The sequence below is a fragment of the Gobio gobio genome (assembly GCF_949357685.1).
Source record: "Gobio gobio genome assembly, chromosome: 18".
Classification (NCBI taxonomy): Eukaryota; Metazoa; Chordata; class Actinopteri; order Cypriniformes; family Gobionidae; genus Gobio; species Gobio gobio.
Window position 1 is genome coordinate 22,044,244 of NC_137111.1, and position 20,177 is coordinate 22,064,420.

The 20,177-nt window shown below is 37.5% G+C and overlaps 1 protein-coding gene across 1 annotated transcript; it reads left to right on the plus strand.

Annotated features, from left to right (window-relative positions):
- The first annotated feature begins 1,916 nt into the window (after window positions 1-1,916).
- On the plus strand, window positions 1,917-19,993 carry dcaf5 (ddb1 and cul4 associated factor 5). Its single transcript, XM_079842150.1, has 8 exons — window positions 1,917-2,337; window positions 5,386-5,529; window positions 5,617-5,793; window positions 6,394-6,523; window positions 10,214-10,427; window positions 13,166-13,232; window positions 13,313-13,440; window positions 16,925-19,993. Exons 1-8 carry the CDS (start codon window positions 2,130-2,132, stop codon window positions 18,260-18,262), a joined length of 2,406 nt encoding a protein of 801 aa, XP_079698276.1. The 5' UTR covers window positions 1,917-2,129; the 3' UTR covers window positions 18,263-19,993.
- Window positions 19,994-20,177: the final 184 nt, after the last annotated feature.

Genomic DNA, 20,177 nt, shown 5'->3' on the forward strand with positions numbered 1-20,177 from the left:
TAAATAAAATAAATACATTTTGTCTTCCACTAACGCATTTCAGTTTGCCCCAATTAAATTGTTTTAATAGACTATGGTTGTAATTTATTTGTTATGATGGATTTTACTTATTTGGTTAAGCACTTTGAGATTTTATTGCATTTTAGCATGTGCTATATAAATTAAGTTTAATTTTAAATCATCTCTATTTGAAACAACAGAAATAACAGGACTTCATCATTCTTAGCATGTAATTACTTAATTCTATTAAGTTGTACTTAATTTGTTTTTAAGTTATGCTTACTTCACAAAAAAGTTAAATTTAATCAAAAAATATTAGTTGAAATTACTCAAAAGGAAGACCATGTTACACCAACTTGAAATAATTAAGTTAGTAGAACTTTTTCTAAAACTTTGAGTAAACACTACTTAATCTATTTAATTAATATGAACATTCGGGTTTACAGTGTATGAACACAAAATATTTCATGTTTTGTCTGGTCAACTTCATGTCATTTGTAAATATGCATCCTTTCCTGTCATTCAGACCTGCAACACATTTCAAAAAAAGTTGGGACAGTAAAGCATTTACCACTTTGTAATGTTGCCATTCCTTTTCACAACACTTAAAAGACGTTTAGGGACTGAAGACACCAAGTGATGAAGTGTTTCAGGTGTAATTTTGTCCCATTCTTCCTGCAAACAAGTCTTAAGGTGGGCAACAGTACGGGGTCTTCGTTGTCGCATTTTGCGCTTCAAAATGCGCCACACATTCTCTATTGGAGACAGGTCGGGACTGCAGGCAGGCCAGTCAAGTACCCGTACCCTCTTCCTCCGCAGCCAGGACTTTGTAATGTGAGCAGAATGTGGTTTTGCATTGTCTTGTTGAAATATGCATGGACATCCCTGGAAAAGAGGTCTTCTTGAAGGCAGCATATTATGCTCCAAAATCTCTGTGTACTTTTCAGCATTAATGGTGCCTTCACAGAAGTGCAAGTTACCTTTGCCAAGGGCACTGACACAACCCCATACCATGACAGACCCTGGCTTTTGGACTTGTTGCTGGTAACAGTCTGGATGATCCTTTTCTTCTTTGGTCCGGAGCACACCTTGCGCCCTTGTCCTTTACGCACTGAAATTCCTCCAGATTCCTTGAATCTTTTAATTATGTTATGCACTGTTGAATGTGAAATATCCAAATCTCTTCCTATCTTTCTTTGAGAAACAATGTTTTTAAACATTTCAATAATTTTCTCACGTATTTGTTGGCAAACTGGCGATCCTCTGTCCATCTTTGCTCCTAAAGGATTAGACCTTTCTTGGATGCTGCTTTTGTACCAAATCATAATTACAATCACCTGTTGACATCTCCTGTTTCAAATCACATCATTATTTAACCATTTTACCTCATTACTAGCCCTAAATTGCTCCTGTCCCACCTTTTTTTGAAATGTGTTGCAGGTCTGAATGACAGCATATTTACAAATGACATGAAGTTGACCAGACAAAACATGAAATATTTTGTGTTCATATTGTCTGCAATGAAATACAAGTCAAAGTAAATTTAGAAATCACATCTTTTTTCTTTTTTTTTGCGTTTTCCATACTGTCCCAACTTTTTCTGATTTGGGGTTGTACTATTGTGTTAATTTTTACATTTAAAATGTTATAATATTAAAATAACACAGAAGACTGTATCTAACAAACGCAGACTAAAGATACTTTTTCCTATACACATATTGCAGTATTATTACAAAGTATGAGCATATTGTTTTTAATTCACATTCCCCTAGCATAGGCGACTGGTATTGAGAGCAATACAGATTAAAGATGCGTTCACAAATCATGCACAAAAAGCTGAAACGTTATATAACGTTTAATCAGAAAGTACAGCACGGGTTCTGATTCCGAGTTGTGTGATCCGGTCTTATGACGTCACCGCCCTTGCACCGGAGCAGGAAGTGCCGGCGGTCGGTGGGACTCTCTAAACAACCTTCTGTTTTTGCTGCGCACTCTCATGCTGTACCGAGCAAACATGTAACAGTACATCCTCAACCCGAACCAGAATCCAACGAACCAGACCTGAGCTTAAACCCATGACGGCCGGGACACTCTAGCGACGGCATTGAGACTCATTTACCGGAGGAGAGATGAAGGAGTTGCGGGGCTGCGGCATGCGGAGCGCCGTCGGGTTCCTCTCCCGCAGGTCGATCGGCGGACAGCCGAAGCTGAAGGAGGAGTTCCAGCGGCGCAGACTGGCCGGCTGCTCCAGCCTCTTTAAGAAGGACATGCTCGGCCACTTCGGCTGCGTCAACGCCATCGAGTTTTCCAACAATGGAGGCCAGTGGCTGGTGTCCGGTAAGATCCTCCGGTTCTGCACGCTGATCTTTTAATGTGGGTCAGCGAAAGAGAGGGAGACAGGAGTCTCAAACGGAGTATAGAATAAGCATTCAGAGTAAAACGTGCATGCATATCTTACAAACGAAGCCTTTGACTTGAGTTCAGACTTTGACAACGTTGATTTGACATCTTCATTTGTCAGATTGGGCTTGCATGTTTTCATTTTCTGTGCATTACACATAAACAAATAGGAGAGGGTTTCAGCTCTTTCTGTCAGTATTTATAAGCGTGTTAAGGTACACAGAGTAAAAATCTTTTACACAAAAGAATCAAACCAGTATCCATAAAATACATGACATAATGTACATATGAGATAAAGATCAGTCTAATTGAAAAGCTTATTTCTTCTACATGAAGTGGGTCGACCCTCAGGGGCGTAACCATGTTGACATCACATGACCAGCCTGGTCATGTAATTGACAAAAGTAAGAAATAATTTACTAAGTTGCTACTAATAATAAACAATAAAAAAGATCTACCATGCCATAGTTCAAGGATAAACGGCAGGACATCAAGCGCTACGTGCAAACAAATTATGGTCATAGCCCGTCCAAGACAGTCACTGCTCATAGAAACTTGTTAGAATTGAATGCAAAAATGCTCATTAACTTTAGAATCTTCATCCATTCAGGCTGAAAAACCTGAACAAAAACAAACTCAATGGACATTTCATGGCCATTGTAGGAAGTTCAGACTGTGGAAGGGCCTCCATAGTTTCTGCACTACTCTTTTTCTTGCTGACTCATTAATTGGTTGCAGCTGTTGCTGATTCTTTTGGCTTCACATATTCATTCCTGGTTGAGTCTTTATTTTTGTCCTTTGTATGTTTTTGCAGTTGCATATTTTTTAGTCTTTACATTGGTGAATGCGCGAGTTCCAGAGAGTCCCCATGCTCATGGAAACCAGGAAATATAAGGCCATTTTTTAATGGTGGATTCAAGGCTTATAAAAAAGATTTTTAGTAATAATTGTATCTAAACTATTTAATAAGGTAGAAATTGCTCTCTCTAATTACATTCTATTTAAAATATATTTTTAAACCCATTGTCCAGTACTGACTAGAAAAGTCCATGGGTTGAAATATTAATGAGTGAAAGTATAGTGCTTTTTTCCTTACACAGGTTTTGTAGATCTACACAGAGAAAAAGTGTGTGCAAATTGTACCTTTGGGGCTACGGCAGCTTGTCACTGGGGCAGTACCAAATACGAACCTTAGTACTATGAACCTTTTTGTGGTTTAAAAAAAAAAAAAGGTACAAGGATGTCATTTTAAGGGTACTGCCCCAGTGACAAGCTGTCGTAGCCTTAAATGTACAATTTTGACACCCTTTTTCTCTGTGTGTACATGATGCCTGCGGTCAACTTTTCCTTTGTTTCACTGCAAAACTAAATGCAAAACCTTAACACTTCTGGTTCATTTTGCACATCAGATGTGACACTAAAATAGCAGAAGGATGCTGTCAACATGTTTAATGACAAAAACGCATAACAAGCAGGGCTGTAGTCAGTGTTTTATAATCAGCGAGGTCCCAAATTTGGGTTTGGGGGGGCATATATACCCCTGAGAATATTTTGATTTTTCTGATCTACATGTGTGCATTTCAAAACATTCAAAGCCCCCAAAATGGATTAGAAATAACTTTAAAAGCATGTCAGTGGGCAGTTGATTATTTGTCAATACCTGCTCTTGCCTCATCTCCATCACTCTTTCTTTTTCTCTTAGTCACCTTATATTTCTCTGTCTCTTCCTCTCCTAAAACAGCTGTGATTTTCATTGTCAGTGAAGTGAACATTGTCAACTGATATTCAGCCTATGTTTTATTAATACTTTTCTATAATACTTTACAACCTCTATAAATAAGTTTATTAAATGAATTCACAATATGTACGCATTCATTATTAATCTTATGCCTAATATGATGAAAACGTCTTTGTTAATGTTTCTTGTCCACTCACATTGACAGTTTGTCTATTAGTTATTACATTACATGAATCACATAAATTACATAGGACTATTTTCAATTAAAAATTGTGAAATTCGACAAAAGTTTATTAGTTTGCTCGGTAGTTTAACACTTCAATCCTAAAACAACTGTCAAATATGAAATGTTACGTTTAGCTACTTACATCTTATCTAGCACCTTGACCGTTTTTTTCAACACTTTATTGATTTTAGAAACATTAACATTAAAACATAAAATAAATAAATACAATTAAACAGGAAAAAAAATCTAACAAACAAATTAAATGAGTACAAAGGTAAAAAACAAGAACTATACTATACATTTGTCAAAACAATGGTACATTAATGACATGGCGCATGCTAAGCCAGGTTACACAGAAAATAAGCTATTTGGTTCAGCTTCCTTAAAAAAATCCTATAAAGGGATTCCATACTTTACAATATATATGTTTTTCCAAAGCCAAAAAATAAGACAATTCCTGTAACTATTAGGGATTTCTGTGTTATTCCAATGATGAGCGACTACAAGTTTTGCTTGTTATAAATCAGAATATCAACATTTTCTTACCAGAGCTAGTTGGTAATGGCGCGCTGCACTTTTATTCACGCCCATGCTTCTGTGAACATAGAGCCCGCCTACTTTGATTTGATTGGGTCATCTCTAATATTTTGACATTGACGAGTGGTGACAGACCGCTGAGGCAACTCCGATGAGAAGATCTTGGTGATGTGCAATATCCTTGCAGCACTAAAGTAGTGTTAATACTGTATAAGGCATTTATTTCACAACCTTTATTATATACACTGAAAAATACTTAGGACCAGACCTCTGTGACCTCATAGTCAATCATGTATGTCAATCTGTATAGTCTCACAAGATTTAAAAAAAATGTTTTTGAAATAGTAATATTGTGAGATATTATTATAGTTTTTTAATTAAAAATGCTCAAACTATACCATACAGTTAAACCCTTTAAGAGAGTGATTTTGAAATGATTGGTCGATTACTCTGGTGAATCCATTAATATGTCTTCTGTCTTAAGGTGGAGATGACCGCAGGGTGTTGCTGTGGCACATGGAGAAAGCAATACACTCACGGGCCAAACCGATCAAGTTGAAGGGGGAGCACCTGTCCAACATCTTCTGCCTGGCGTTTGACAGCACCAACAAACGCGTTTTCTCAGGAGGTAAAGCAAGCAGCTGCTCAGATTCATAATGCTGCAGCTGAAACAGAGGCGAGATCAAATGTCTAATGTTTCTGTCTGTCGCTGCAGGAAATGATGAGCAGGTGATTCTGCACGATGTAGAACGCGGAGAGACGCTCAACGTCTTCTTGCACGATGACGCTGTGTACGGTCTGTCCGTCAGTCCCGTTAATGATAACGTCTTCGCCAGCTCTTCTGATGACGGCCGAGTTCTCATATGGGACACACGAGAACCGCCACATGGAGGTACACGCAAGTGAAAATTTCTTAGTTTTTGGTGTGGCTCCATTTTGCTTGAATGAGAAATACAGGATAGTCACATACAGCACTGTGTTTTAGGATATACACTCCCCTTCAAAAGTTTGGGGTCGGTAAGATTTTTAAAACGTATTTGAAAGAAGTCTTTTGTGCTCACCAAGGCTGCATTTATTTGATCAAAAATACAGTAAACACAGTAATATTGTAAAATATTACATTTTAAAATAACTCTTTTTCTACTTTAACTAACTAATTTAAAAATGTAATTTATTCCTGTGATGGCAAAGCTGAATTTTCAGCATCTTTTCTTCAGTCTTCAGTGTCACATGATCCTTCAGAACTTATGTTGTTTTGCTGCTCAAGAAACATTTATTTGGATAATTGTTCTGCTGCTTAATATTTTTGTGGAAACCGTGATATATTTTTTCAGGATTCTCTGATGTGTTCTATATCCTCTGTTCCATCTAAAGCATGAACTGATCCAGAAACCCTGGTTTACTGTTTATAATGGTTTATAAACAGTATGGTTTATAATGGTTTACTGGTTTACTGTTTATAAAATACACTGTATTCTATTGTGTATTTTAGAACCATTCTGCTTGGCCAACTACCCATCAGCGTTTCACAGCGTGATGTTTAACCCTGTAGAGCCACGTCTGCTGGCCACTGCAAACTCTAAAGAGGGGGTGGGTCTATGGGACATCCGCAAACCCCGCAGGTGAGATGGAAATCTATCCAAAAAACACACACACGGCTATTTAAAGGGTAACTTTAGTGATTTAGCATTCAGCTTTGTATCAGTAGAAACCCCGTAGTATATTTGAATTATGGTACTTTCTCCCCTCATATCCCCCTGAGATGAGAGAATTATGCATTTTATTTCTGGAAAAAATCCTCCGATGGCGCAAATATCGTCATTTTGCGTCATCAGAGGAGTTTTTGGCCAGAGGCTAAAGACTACAGCCTGTAGATGGACATGCTTTTCCGCATGTTATCAAACCGCCCATAGGGGAGAGATCTCAAGCATAGAATGTAAGACACAGACGGCCGCACGGACAATCATAATGGAGCGCGGTGCAGAGTAAAGTGAGTGTTTCAACTTTTCAATGAATTCCTGTGATGTTTTAGCTTCCATATGCGATCTGAAAACGCGCCAGACTGGCGCTTAACGTTACCTCAGCTCAGCTCTTCGTGATGAATGAAATCTGACACTGCTGCGCCTGTGCCGTGACGTTCGTTCGGCTCACTCACACTTTATTGAAAAGACACGTTCAGTTTTTAATTGTAGTGTTTATTCTCTAACTGAACGAAATGATTGTATTTCTATGAAGATCAAAAAGACGGTGTAGGGAGTGGCCTCGTAGGGCAGCGAAGCAAGTGCATTCTGGGAGTTGTTGTCTTTCATCCACATGAGACAAAATACATTTTCTGTCTTTTCTCAGTCTAGAAGGCACCAAATTCAAAAATAATTTCACATTTCTACTGCATAAATGACCCAGTTTAGATGCAAAGCTTAATGCTAAATCACTGAAGTAACGCTTTAAATGTTTTCTTTCAAGGCCAAAAAGGGCCAAACATTATTTTCAGAGTAATTATCAGATCTCCGCACATTCACTTAGTAATTTCATTAAACGAGTTGGTATGCGAGTTTAAAATTTTGACACGATGCCTGTTTCACACTGGAAGCGTATGTAGAGCGGGCTTTTACTTGCTTCTACTCAATGAACCACGGCTTGTGTATGGCAAATACAGACGAGTATCGTGCATTGTCACATTTTTCAGGTGTTCTCCTACAACCGCTGTCTGTCATGAGCTTTGATTTATAAATGGGCAGCATACTCTGCTGCGATACGACCGTTTCCCCTCCTACTGTCCCACACATATGCATAACATGCTGTATAGCTTACATGATAAAAGTACTCTTAATGTTAAGATATACCTCTTGTTTTAATTATTTAAACAGGCCGTTGAAGTTTAGGCAAAAACTCCCGGCAATGTTTTTGTGTATTTAATTTTAAAAAATTCACAGCGCTAGAATGTGAAACAGTGATTGTGAAACACGGAAAAACACGCTTATATGATTTTATGGTGGTGTTAACTCGTCGTTTTTATGGTGTATTTTCACCAAAAACAATGCACTGTGGCTTTAAATCTTGAGCGGCCCAGCAAAAATAGACTCTGCTTATACGTTTCCAGTGTGAAACAGGCATGAGAGAGAATTTTTAAAAAGTTATCCAAAAGCAAAAATGGCTTATGCTAAACGTTTTCCATAATTTTTCCATAGTAAATTTTATTTGCATATTTAAGTACGTAACCATTCAAAAGTTTGGGCTCTGTACATAAAAAAAAAAAAGAAAGAAATTCTTACCATCAAAGATGCAATACACTGTAATGGTAAAGACATTTTATAATGTTAGAAAAGATTTCTATTTCAAATAAAGACTGTACTTTTGAACTTTCTATTCATTTGAGGATCATGAAAAAATGTCATGGTTTCCACAAAAAAAAACACAACTGTTTTCAACATTTATACTATTAATAATAATAAGAAATGTTTTGTGATCATCAAATCGGCATATTAGAATGATTTCTGAAGGATCATGTGACACTGAAGACAAGTAATGATGCTGAAAATTCAGCTTTGCAATACAGGAATACATTACATTTAACATGTATTAAAATAGAAAACAGTTATTTTAAATTATAATAATATTTCACAATATTAATTTTTAATCAAACAAATGCAGCCTTGGTGAGAATAAGAGACTTAAAAACATGAAAAAATCGTATCTACCTCAACATTTGAACGGTACTTAATGTACATCTAATTGGATAGGATGCATGCTCATTTGTTAGGGGTAATGTACAGTCAGTTATTTATTATTGCAAAATAAACCCAGACATGGTGATCAGGACCTTTTGTCTCCCTGAAGAGTTTTTTTTTTGAGATAATAACCTATTAACTGTATATTTTTTTGCTTATTACACAACTTATATACTAAGTTATGTATTATGGTAATCGCTACAGAATCTCTGTTTAAAGCAAAACTTAAAACCTACCTTTTAGAGAAGGCCTATAATATGTGAGTCTTTCTGAGCTAGTTTCTCTGTATGTATAATTGTCTTATAATGTTTGTTTTGTTTTTATTAGTTTTTAAAAATAAAAAAAAATACAGTACAATCAATGGTCAGTTGATTGTACAGTACAATCAATGGTCAGTAACTGTTGTTTTATTGTGCTATATAAATAAATAAATAAACAAACTAAACGAACTAACTTACTACTTAGCAAATATGTAAATAAATTGACATAAAATATTAATCTGAGGCTGCAGAAGGCTACGAGGAATATGAAAGTAGCACAGTGTAGAAGGGTTGGCTGCCAGAGACGATATTCAAATATACAGACTTGTCATTATGCAAACACTTGGCTGCAATTGTCTAATCAGAATTAAATTTGACAGAGAGCAGTGTTTATGAACACAGCTAAACAAGGAAAATTAGGGTTGTTGAACTATGTTTGGCAAAAGATTGAACGCATGATTCGGTCCAAATATGGACTGAAATCTAGCTAAAGGCTATCATCATAGCTGTCTGCTGTACTGCCTGAGACCAGCAGAGGACAGCAGAGCTTGTGTAAAGATGTTCTCAGAGTGGTCAGTGTATACATGATCTCTTAAAGTGCCCATATTATGCAATTTTAAAGGTTCTTAATTTTGTTTTGGAGGTCTCCTATAATAGATTTACATGCATTAAAGGTCAAAAAACAATAAATGTTCTCATAATATGCATTGCACATCACCTCGTTTCTTAAAGAGTCCGATAACGCTTTGTTCAAAGATTCAGTCTGAAACCTCGCCTTTTCGAGAGCCTACTCCTACTCTGATTGGTTTACCGCTTAAAGTGTGTGTTGGAAACCAGATGCCTTTTGCCATAGGCCTATCTGAATTTCATCTCCGGAGGCTTCCACTGCGCGTGATACACAGTGAAACGAACAGTAACAATGGCATTGGTTTTTCGTATCAATTCCAGCGCAATGCTGACAACACCACCTTCTCTATATGTCGACAACACAAACTCTTCCAAGCTTCAGCTGCAACTACAGTGTTTGAGGGCGGGTCAAAGTACATTACGCATTATGCAAATTTGTTACAATTTTACGTAGGTATGTACCATGAAGTGAGACTTGAATCGATTTTCTTTTAGGAGACAATAACTTTGTCATGCACTTTGATCTTTAATCATTTGCAGACATTTTACATTCACAAACGGCTATATTACGCACTGCATGAAAGGTAATATTCAAAAAAGCATAATAGGGGCATTTTAAAATAGCATAAATATGGATGATGATCTTTTATAATATAGTTTGTAATACAGTTGATGTGTGTCTCTCTCTGTGCTGTAGCTCTCTGTTGCGGTATGGAGGGAGTTTGTCTCTTCAGAGTGCCATGAGCGTTCGCTTTAACAGCACGGGGACGCAGCTGCTGGCTCTGCGCAGACGTCTGCCTCCCGTCCTGTACGAGCTCCACTCTCGTCTGCCCAGTTTCCAGTTTGATAACCAGGGCTACTTCAACTCCTGCACTATGAAGAGTTGCTGCTTCGCTGGAGACCGAGACCAGGTTAGATAAACACTTGGCATGTGCAAAAACCTAGATGCCAAAACTTTGTGGGCCAAAAACGTCTTTCTTCATTGATTGCCATCCAGAAATTAAAGTACACTTTTTAGCAAGCAGCATATAAACTACAGTTCAGAAAGGTTTGGGGGTCAGTAAGTTTTTAATTTATTTTAAATGTTTTAATTTTTATCTAGCATATATGCATTAAAATGATCAAAAGTGACAGTAGTAAGATGTATTTTACAAAAGATTTCTGTTTCAAATAAATTGTGACCCTGGACCACAAAACCAGTCATAAGGATAATTTTTTTTCTGAAATTGAGATGTATACATCAGCTGAAAGCTTTCCATTGATGTATGTTTTTTTAGGATAGGACAGTATTTGGCAGAGATACAACTATTTGAATCTGGAATCTGAGGGTGCAAATAAATCTAAATATTGAGAAAATCGCCTTTAAAGTTGTCCAAATGAAGTCCTTAGCAATGCATATTACTAATAATAATACATTTTTTATATATTTACGGTAGGAAATTTACAAAATATCTTAATGGAACATGATCTTGACTTAATATCCTAATGATTTTTTACATAAAAGAAAAAATCTATAATTTTGACCTATACAATGTATTGTTGGCTATTGCCACAAATATACCCGTGCGACTTATGACTGGTGTTGTGGTCCAGGGTCACAATTCTGTTATTTTGAACTTTCTAATAACCAAAGAATCATGAAAAAAATGTATCACAGTGACCTCAAAAATTTGAAGCAGCACAACTGTTTTCAACATTGATAACAATAAGAAATGTTACTTGAGCACATATTGGAATGATTTTTGAAGGATCATGAAGACTAAAGTAATGATGCTGAAAAATTTCCATTACAGGAATTAATTACTTTTTTTTCTAAATATATAAACTGTTGTTTTAAATTACAATAATATTTCACAATATTACAGTTTTGATCAAATAAATGCACCCTTTTTTAGCATAGGAGACTTCTTTCAAAAACATTTAAAAATCTTACCGACTTATCACACAATATTTTGTTATATTATAGGAGTAGTAGATATTATAGTACAGTAGATATTTCTCCATTTATATATTTTTCAATAATGGGGAGGTAACCGAGATTGACAGGTATTCATATTCAGCTGGTAATATGATCTCAATCACCATGCAGCCACCATGAGCTCGATGTAAAAAAAAAAAGAAACTGCTTTTATGAAGTTGCTGATCTCATCTACTGAGCCTGTCTCACATGAGTGCACTGCAGACATATTTTAAGAAGTCCTTTTTATTTATTTTCTTTTATGTTTAATTCTTGGGTGCATCTGCATAATTATGCTGGTTTAAAGTCGTGTCCATCAGACCACGATCAGACAGGTTTCTTAGGAATTCACATTGGACTCTTCAAAAACAGCTAGTCAGAGCATAACAGAATGGACTAAACCAATAAATATAGACTCATTAGTTAGCCAGCTTGACCTATCCCTACTAAAGATCATCTGTCTTACTATCTATTTGTTTGTCATCTACACACACAAAGTTAAGTGAACAAATGACTAGTTTGTGACTAACTTAACCAGTCCCTTTATTATGTCTGGTAAGGGGAAATATAACACAGTGTGTGTGTGTGTGTGTATGTGACTGATCACTGATAGCACAGAGGTTTCTTAGTTCGCATGTGTGTACATGTTTGTGTGCATCCATTTGTGGGTTGGTGGATGTGTGTGTGTGTGTGTGTCAGTGGGTTGTAGATGCTGAGCGTCTGTGTGAGTGTGGATGGGTTCAGGTATGTTCAGTGAGGGAATGTTGGGTTACAGCTTGTAGAAGCTTGTTTTATCAGTGTTGAATCTAAAGCCCAGCAGATGCTCTTCTGTCTGTCTGCCTGCGTTTGTGTGTGCGCCGGTCTGTTGGGTTCTGTGTTTGGATTTTTTGTATGTTTGTCCAGCTGTTTCTCCTCTCTCTTTCGGTCTGACTGTCGTACACCTCCTTTTACAGAACGGTGGATCCGCCTCCCTAAATCCTCTTTAGGATTGGGGGGGGGGGGGGGGGGGGGTGACGACTATTTTGTTATAAATAATATACATTTTGTGTATTATTAAAATACATTTATTTATAAACGCATTAACAATACTCTACCAAGTTTGGTGTCAGTAATATTTCTTTATATTTTTGGAAGAAGTCTTGTTGAATTTATTTGATTAAAAACAGAAGTATTGTGAAATATTACAATTTACTATTACTATTTGAATATATTTTTAAATGTATTTATTCATGTGATGGCAAAGCCAATCATTATTCCAGTCTTCAGCATCACACGATCCTTCAGAAGTCATTCTGATTTGCTGCTCAAGTAACATTTCTTATTATTATCAATGTTAAAATCAGCTTAGTATTTTTGTGGAAACAGTGATACATTTATTTCAGGATTCTTTGATGTATAGATAGTTTAAAGAAGAGCATTTATTTTAAATGGAAATTACACATCTTTACTTTTAATTTCTTTAAAAAATCTAACTGGCTTTAAACTTTTGAATTGTCTTATAGTTATAGTTTTTTTATTTAAAAAATGTATTTAAATGTTTTGTCTTCATTTTTGTGTGCAGTAGTGCTACAGTGTTGTGTACAAATATACAATTCAAGACACTTCTCTGTGGTGGCATATCATGTCATATTTCTCTAGAACTCTCGGATATAATTGCTTTGCGTGTGCAATAATATATCTCTGTGTTTTCAGTACATCTTGTCTGGCTCAGATGATTTTAACCTTTACATGTGGAGAATCCCCAGTGACCCTGAAGCAGGTAAACACACACTCATGCACAAGGTAACTGTCTCTAATGTTGTTGTTATTTATGGATACATTCTCTCTCTGTCTCCGCAGGAGGTGCGGGGCGAGTGGTAAACGGAGCATTTATGGTTCTGAAAGGTCATCGGTCCATCGTGAATCAGGTCCGATTTAACCCTCACACGTACATGATATGCTCCTCGGGTGTGGAGAAGGTCATTAAGGTTAGTTGTTACTTTCATACAAACTTTAAAATAAACAGTATTTAGCATCAGGACAAACTGATGTATTTCTGCAGATTTTTTTAAAGGGATAATGCATCAAATTCTAGGAGTACATTCTTTCATTATTTTCACCCTTATGACTTTTTTTTCTTCCAAGAAATGCAAAAAGAAATGTCCATGCTGCTCTTTTCCCATACTATAATAGTGAATGGTGATGGAAGGGTGGATTTAAATGACTAAAAGTAATTCATATGGATTGTGTATTATGTAGTGTTGTAGTACTCGAGACCTTATCCCAAGATGTTTTTGGACACAGAATGTAGCGTATATCCCGTCCGAATGATGGCCAAACTTTACTGATGGTTTATCAAGTTTATTGTCATTTTTAACTCCAAAAAATCATTGTAAGAGCTGAACAAACAAAGCATAAGAAGTGCGCATTACCGTCTCATTCACAAACTATCTCTCTCCGTTGCATTACCATTAACATACACAGCAAATTACACAAAAACACTCATACAACTAACAGTAAACAAACATATACACAGACCGTATGCCTTTTCGAGGGTGCAGTTAATAACTGGTAAACTTTGTATCTGCAAAACAACACCGATAAACTGCGTGCAAGCTCGTCCTTTCACTACCCGTAGACTATAACACCCATCAAAATAGGAGTCCTCCTTAGTAGGACAGATAATGTAGACCTTAAACATATCTCAAATTAAATTAATTTACATATAACCAGTTTAATATGGAGAGGCACTGAAATGTAGACCTTCGTGTTTTTGACCTACAGTGTTACATGACGTGAGAACAGTTAACTTTTAGTTATTTCGGTTTGTATGTTAGCAGGGACTTTAATCGTAACTTAACGAGAGTATGACAAACAGAAAATCCTCTCAGGATACCTGGAGTCAGTGTTACAGTACCCCAGGCACATCGTTTTGCCATTTTTGTAGCATAAACACCACCAAACCGATGAGAGCTTCGGATTTTCCATTGTTTCTCTGTGGAGCTGACACCTAAAGATGTCTGAGTTCCGGTCCCAGCGCAACTGATACTCAACTGCTATTGGCTCATCTGCGTTCGAGGGGAGGGGCTTACGGATAGGTCAATTGTACTCGGTCTTGGTCTCAGACTTGGAGGACACTGGATTTTGTTTCAAGACCGGTCAAGACCACAACTGCTGGGATATTAATAAATTGCCAGTGGATTGTCAGAGTTATTTATTAACATCATTAATGTAATTGGGTAATTTCATTTGATTGGTAACAGCTCTATATAGTGTCTTATTGTAATTATATTTATTGATTAAAAATAAGTAATTTCTCAGGCGGTAATGTGGATCTTTATGAATTTAAGGAGTGCTGGTCTTGACTCGGTCTCGCCCTGCCTTGGTCTTGGTCTCGACTTGGTCTCGGATTAGGTGCTCTTGACTTCAACACTAGTATTATGTTCCAAGTTCTAAAATCTAATCTCATATAATAGCTTTGTGAGGAACAGACCACAATTCAAGTTGGTGTTCATTTAAAATCTTCTTCTCCACTGTAGCTCTCTAATATCATTTGACACCACTGGTTTTCACGTGCACTACTGTTCACTACTGTTTGTGGGTTGTTTTTTTGTTTTTTTAAAGATTCAGTAAGACAAGGATGTATTAAAGTGATTCAAAATGACATTAAAGACTTTTACATAGATGCAAAATAATTATATTTCAAATTAATACTGTTCTTGTGAACTTTCCATTCACCAAATAATGGTTTCCACAAAAATATTAGGCAGAACAACTGATTTTCAGCTTTGATAATAAGAATAATTTCTTGAGCATCAAATTACCATATTAGAATGATTTCTGAAGGATCATGTGACACTGAAGACTTGAGTAATGATGCTGAAATTTCAGCTTTGCCATCATGATAGGAATAAACTACATTTTAAATATATTTTCAAAATGAAACCATTTTAAATTATAGTATTTTACAAGATTAATGTTTTGATTTGTATTTTTTATCAAATAAAGAGACTTCGAAAATTTTCAAATTAGGTTTGAAAGCTACCTATCACAAACATCATAAGATATTTTGACTACTTTTGTCATACTTTTATTGTGTAATGTTATCGTATTTGGAGCTCAATCGCACTTGTCACATTCATTTTCACTGTATGGAAGAGAGAAGTGTAAACATTCTACTTTGCATCTCTTTTGGAAAGAAAGTCATACAGGTTTGATGGATGAAATGGGATTTTCTGGGTAAACTATTACTGCCTGACACGAGCAGACCTGCCACACACACGCACACAGAGATAAAGATTCTGCGTGTGTTGAAAGATCATCTTGTCTGAACTTGTGTCTCTGCTACATTTAGTCTTAAATGAATTTCTGCTGTTGCTGGTTCAACCGCACTTAAAGCCCTTAAAGCACCGAATCTAGGCATGATTTTACCCATCTCCTCTTTACCTGTCTCACTGTCTTTTCTCTGGATTTACCTATATCATAAAGCAGAGGGTTACACTTTTACAACCGCAGCTTCCTGAAATGCATTACGTAACCAGCGGTTACTCTCTGGTTAGCAATGTCATAAACACAAAGACCACAAGGTCTTCATTTTTTTTCCAGCTGTCATGTTCTGTGTGAGTTTTTCTTTAGTGTTGTCATGTGCTGCAGTTTGTGTAAGAGTGAGACTGTAGTTTATCTTTTGCTGGTGGTTCTTGTGAAATTTTTGGCAGGCGGTAGATGTTGAGTAACACTTGCACACTGTGGGCCAGTTCTCACTCACTAAACTTGATTTTGTCAGAGACCATCATGGCTTTTTTTTTTATATAACACAACATAAGAGACAGACATCTGCTGTGTTTGTACAGTCATAGACGTGGCTACAGTGATTTATACATTTATGTTTCTTGAACATATTTGGGATGTTAGGGCTGTTTTACTCTCATGTATGAGCAGTGAGTAAACCGCACTGCAGTGTAACTGCAAAAGTTGTGCATTCACACTGACAGCACACCAGTTTCTGAAGGATCATGTGACACTGAAGACCGAAGTAATGATGCTGGAAATTCAGCTTTGCATCACAGGAATAAATTACATTTTAAAATCTATTAAAAAAGAAAACGGTTATTTAAAATTTTAATATTTTATTACAAAAATGTGTATTTTATTTGTTCAATGGCAATATTCCTTTGCTTTGAAACTATTATTATACTAATTATTTTTTTTATAAGTTCGATAAAAATACATTTGTGTTGAATAGATATGTTTATACATCTAAAATTAATAATTGTAGGGGAAAAGACACTGCCAACTTAATACAAAGTAAATAAAAACAGTTTAGTACAATAATATCAAATGTAATATTTTTCTTTGACATCACCTTAAAATTTTAGGCAGAAGTTCTCTTGCAAACTTGTTTATATGGGCAAAATGAAATCATGAAAACTCATTTGATCCTCTCTTATTCCCTCTACCTCTCTCTGTCTGTAGGTATGGAGTCCGTATCAACAACCAGATAGTATTGGAGATCTGGAAGGGCTGGTGGAGGACAAATCTCGCTCTCTCTACACTCATGAGGAATACATAAGCCTGGTCCTCAACAGCGGAAGTGGCCTGTCACATGATTACGTCAGCCAGTCAGTGCAGGAGGACCCGCGAATGATGGCTTTCTTCGACTCGCTTGTTCGCAGAGAGATTGAGGGGTGGAGCTCCGACTCGGACAGCGATTTGAGCGAGGGCGCGATTCTGCAGCTGCACGCGAGAGCTCGACGGTCCACGCGCTCCACACGATCCATGCCGGAGGCTCCTGCTAATGTAACCGCCGCCGCCGCAGCCGCCGCTCAACACAGTGACTCTGACCACTCCTCTTCATCTTCATTGGCTGGACCAGAAGTGTCTGGGAGTGAGCGGACCGATCAGGACAGGAACGGGTCGCAGAGGAGCCGGGCAAGGCCACGTGCATCTGCGTTTCTGCTGGACCTTGTGAATGAGGACTCCGATTCCAGCGGGTTCTGGTTGGATCCGATGCCCCGTCCTAGATCTCCTAGTCCACGTGAGAACTCTAGCCTTTCTAGTCATGCCTCCTCAGCAGGTGTGGCCTCCAGTTCTAGCTCCTCCCCCAGCTCATCTTCTAGCTCCTCCTCCAGCACAGACGGAGTTGACGAGGAGCTGCGGAGGAGCAGGATGCGACAGCGCAACGCAGCCAGGTGGAGGCGCCACATTGGCCTTTCTGGAAGAGAATCTGCCCACAATCACAGTGCAACAGATTTCTCCAACTATCCCAGCATTTCCGTCCATGATCCGTCGTCACCCTCTTCGTCCTCAGGCGACGAAGTTCGACCTTTCAGGAATCGTGGAAAAGCAAAGCAGAGCGGACGCGTCTCAAGTCCCACGCACTTATCGGACAGACAGTCACAATCGCAGTCTAGATGTAGGCGCCGCATCACTTCCTCTCTCTCGGTCGGTGACGCCCCTGTGGAGAGGGCGAAATCACGAGTGGGCTTTCTCGCAGAGTCCGGGGAGGAACTAGAGCGAGGGAGAACTAGCGGGGAAGAGTTAAGTGCTGTGGAGGAAATAAACGCGACAATCAGCAGTCGCGCCACAGCAGCTGGGGTTAACGGACGTCCACACGCAGATGAGAACCTTGCAGACTCTATTCACCCAGAATGCTCTGGGGTAGACACAGAACTCAGTAAGAACTCTGGTGACTCCAGGACCCAGGGGGAGCCCTCTGGAAGGGAGTCCGCCAGTGTTTCTGGGAAACGGACTTGTTCGGACTCGGGAGACGAGGAGGATTCTCCATCGGAGAAGAGGGCGAAAATGTGGTGATGTCACAGCTCAACTCACTGGCTCAGAGTCAAACTTATTTTGAGTTGTTAATCTTTGGACTCTTTCAATGTCTTTTGGTTTATATGTTCTGAACCAACTCTTTTTATCTGATGTCATGCGTTCTGGGGTCACACCACAGTGATGACACTAAAAAAAAGATATTAGTGATATTAATATGTTATTGGAAGAAAAAAAAACTGCAGTGCTTTTGGTTTCCTAATATTTTAGTTCCACTGATCCTGTAATCTTTATGTTTGGGGGGGACTTGTTTGGTTTTGGGCTGTGAGGAAAAAAAGGGATTTGAGAGCATTTCTTCAAGAATGCCTGTTGTGAGTCTGTATCAGTGGAACTTCGGTGGGGTGGGGTGGGGTGAAAACAGTGTTTCCATGGTAACCTCATTGAACAGCAGCTGTTTGAGTTGTGCATTAAAGTTCTGTTCCAGTGTTTCCATAGAAACCGTCTTGTGATATCTCATCTTCCTCATCGTACACCATTCTAATCATCATCATCAAATAGGAAGTAGCCTGCTGTAATTTCTGGGTGAGTGGATATTCCGATGTGAGAATGGTCACCATGGTGATGCATCAGTATCTTGCTCTCCATCTGTCTAATGGAGCGGCTTGCAGGGCCAAGTGAAAGATTTATGAGAACATAAATGATAATATTATAGGTCAGCGGAGGACTTCCTCTATGATTACATGATTGATAGACTAATTTGACTAAACCGGGTATTTTAAACATCTAAAGTCATTGCTAACCACCTCACTACTACGCACATTTAAGCATCAGTGGCTGGTGGCATAAACTAGACTAGTTTTAAAAGTTAATCATCAATTTTTTTTTTCTTTAAGACCGATCATAACTTTAAGTCAGTTACATAAAAATGCAGATTGGTATTTGATACTGAAAGTAAGACTGATTCCCCCTAACTGACTGCTAGTTGGTCATATTGTTAAGACACAGTCTTGACTGTTTATGCAACTGGCCCCTGGTTTGACTAAAAGTCAGCATTTATTTTTTGCAATCAGCTTAATTCACCTCAGAAGTGGTTATTCTGTACTACATATAAATTATGCAAACTATGTGACCGTTACAATAACAGTCTCATGACCACAGTAAGAAAATATGTGCAAATTCTAGCATATCTATTTTCATGTCTTTTAAAGAGCAGCCCTTAGTAACTAATACCATTCAAGCTTGGGGTCACAAAGATTTTACATGGTTACCAAAAATTAAATTTCAAATAAATGCAGTTCTTTTGATCTTTCTATCAAAGAATCCTGGAAAATTGTATCATGTTTTTTGTTTAAATATTGAGCAACACAACTGTTTTTAACATTGATAATGATAAGGATTTATTGTTTCTGTAATATTGAGCAGCAAATCGGCATATTAGAATGATCTCTGAAGGATTGTGTGACACTGAAGACTGGAGTAATGATGCATCACAGGAATAAATTACATTTTAAAATGTATTAAAATAGAAAAAATATTTCAAATTGTAAAACATATTTCACAATATTACTAGTTTTACTGTCAAACAAATGCTTAGTGAACATAGGAGACTTTTTTTCAAAATCAAAGACCACCCAAAATGTTAAAAGATACAGGCCTACATGTAATGTATTTGTAAATAATCCCATTATTCTCCTCCCCTAATCTTTGACTCAAGTGTTGACTATTTTATGACATTGCAGACCATTAAAAATGAACTAAATGTGTCAAATGAAGTGAACTCACAGATCTCCCCTGATTGTTTTACAAAGAGCAGAGAACACTTGTTGGAGCCCTGTGAATCTAGATGCAGTTATTGAGTTTGACATAAAACAACTGCAGAACAGCTCCTGCGGCAGATGATGAACAGAATCAACTCGTGGCATCTAGAGAATTCACAGAATCACTGTGGCATTTGTTT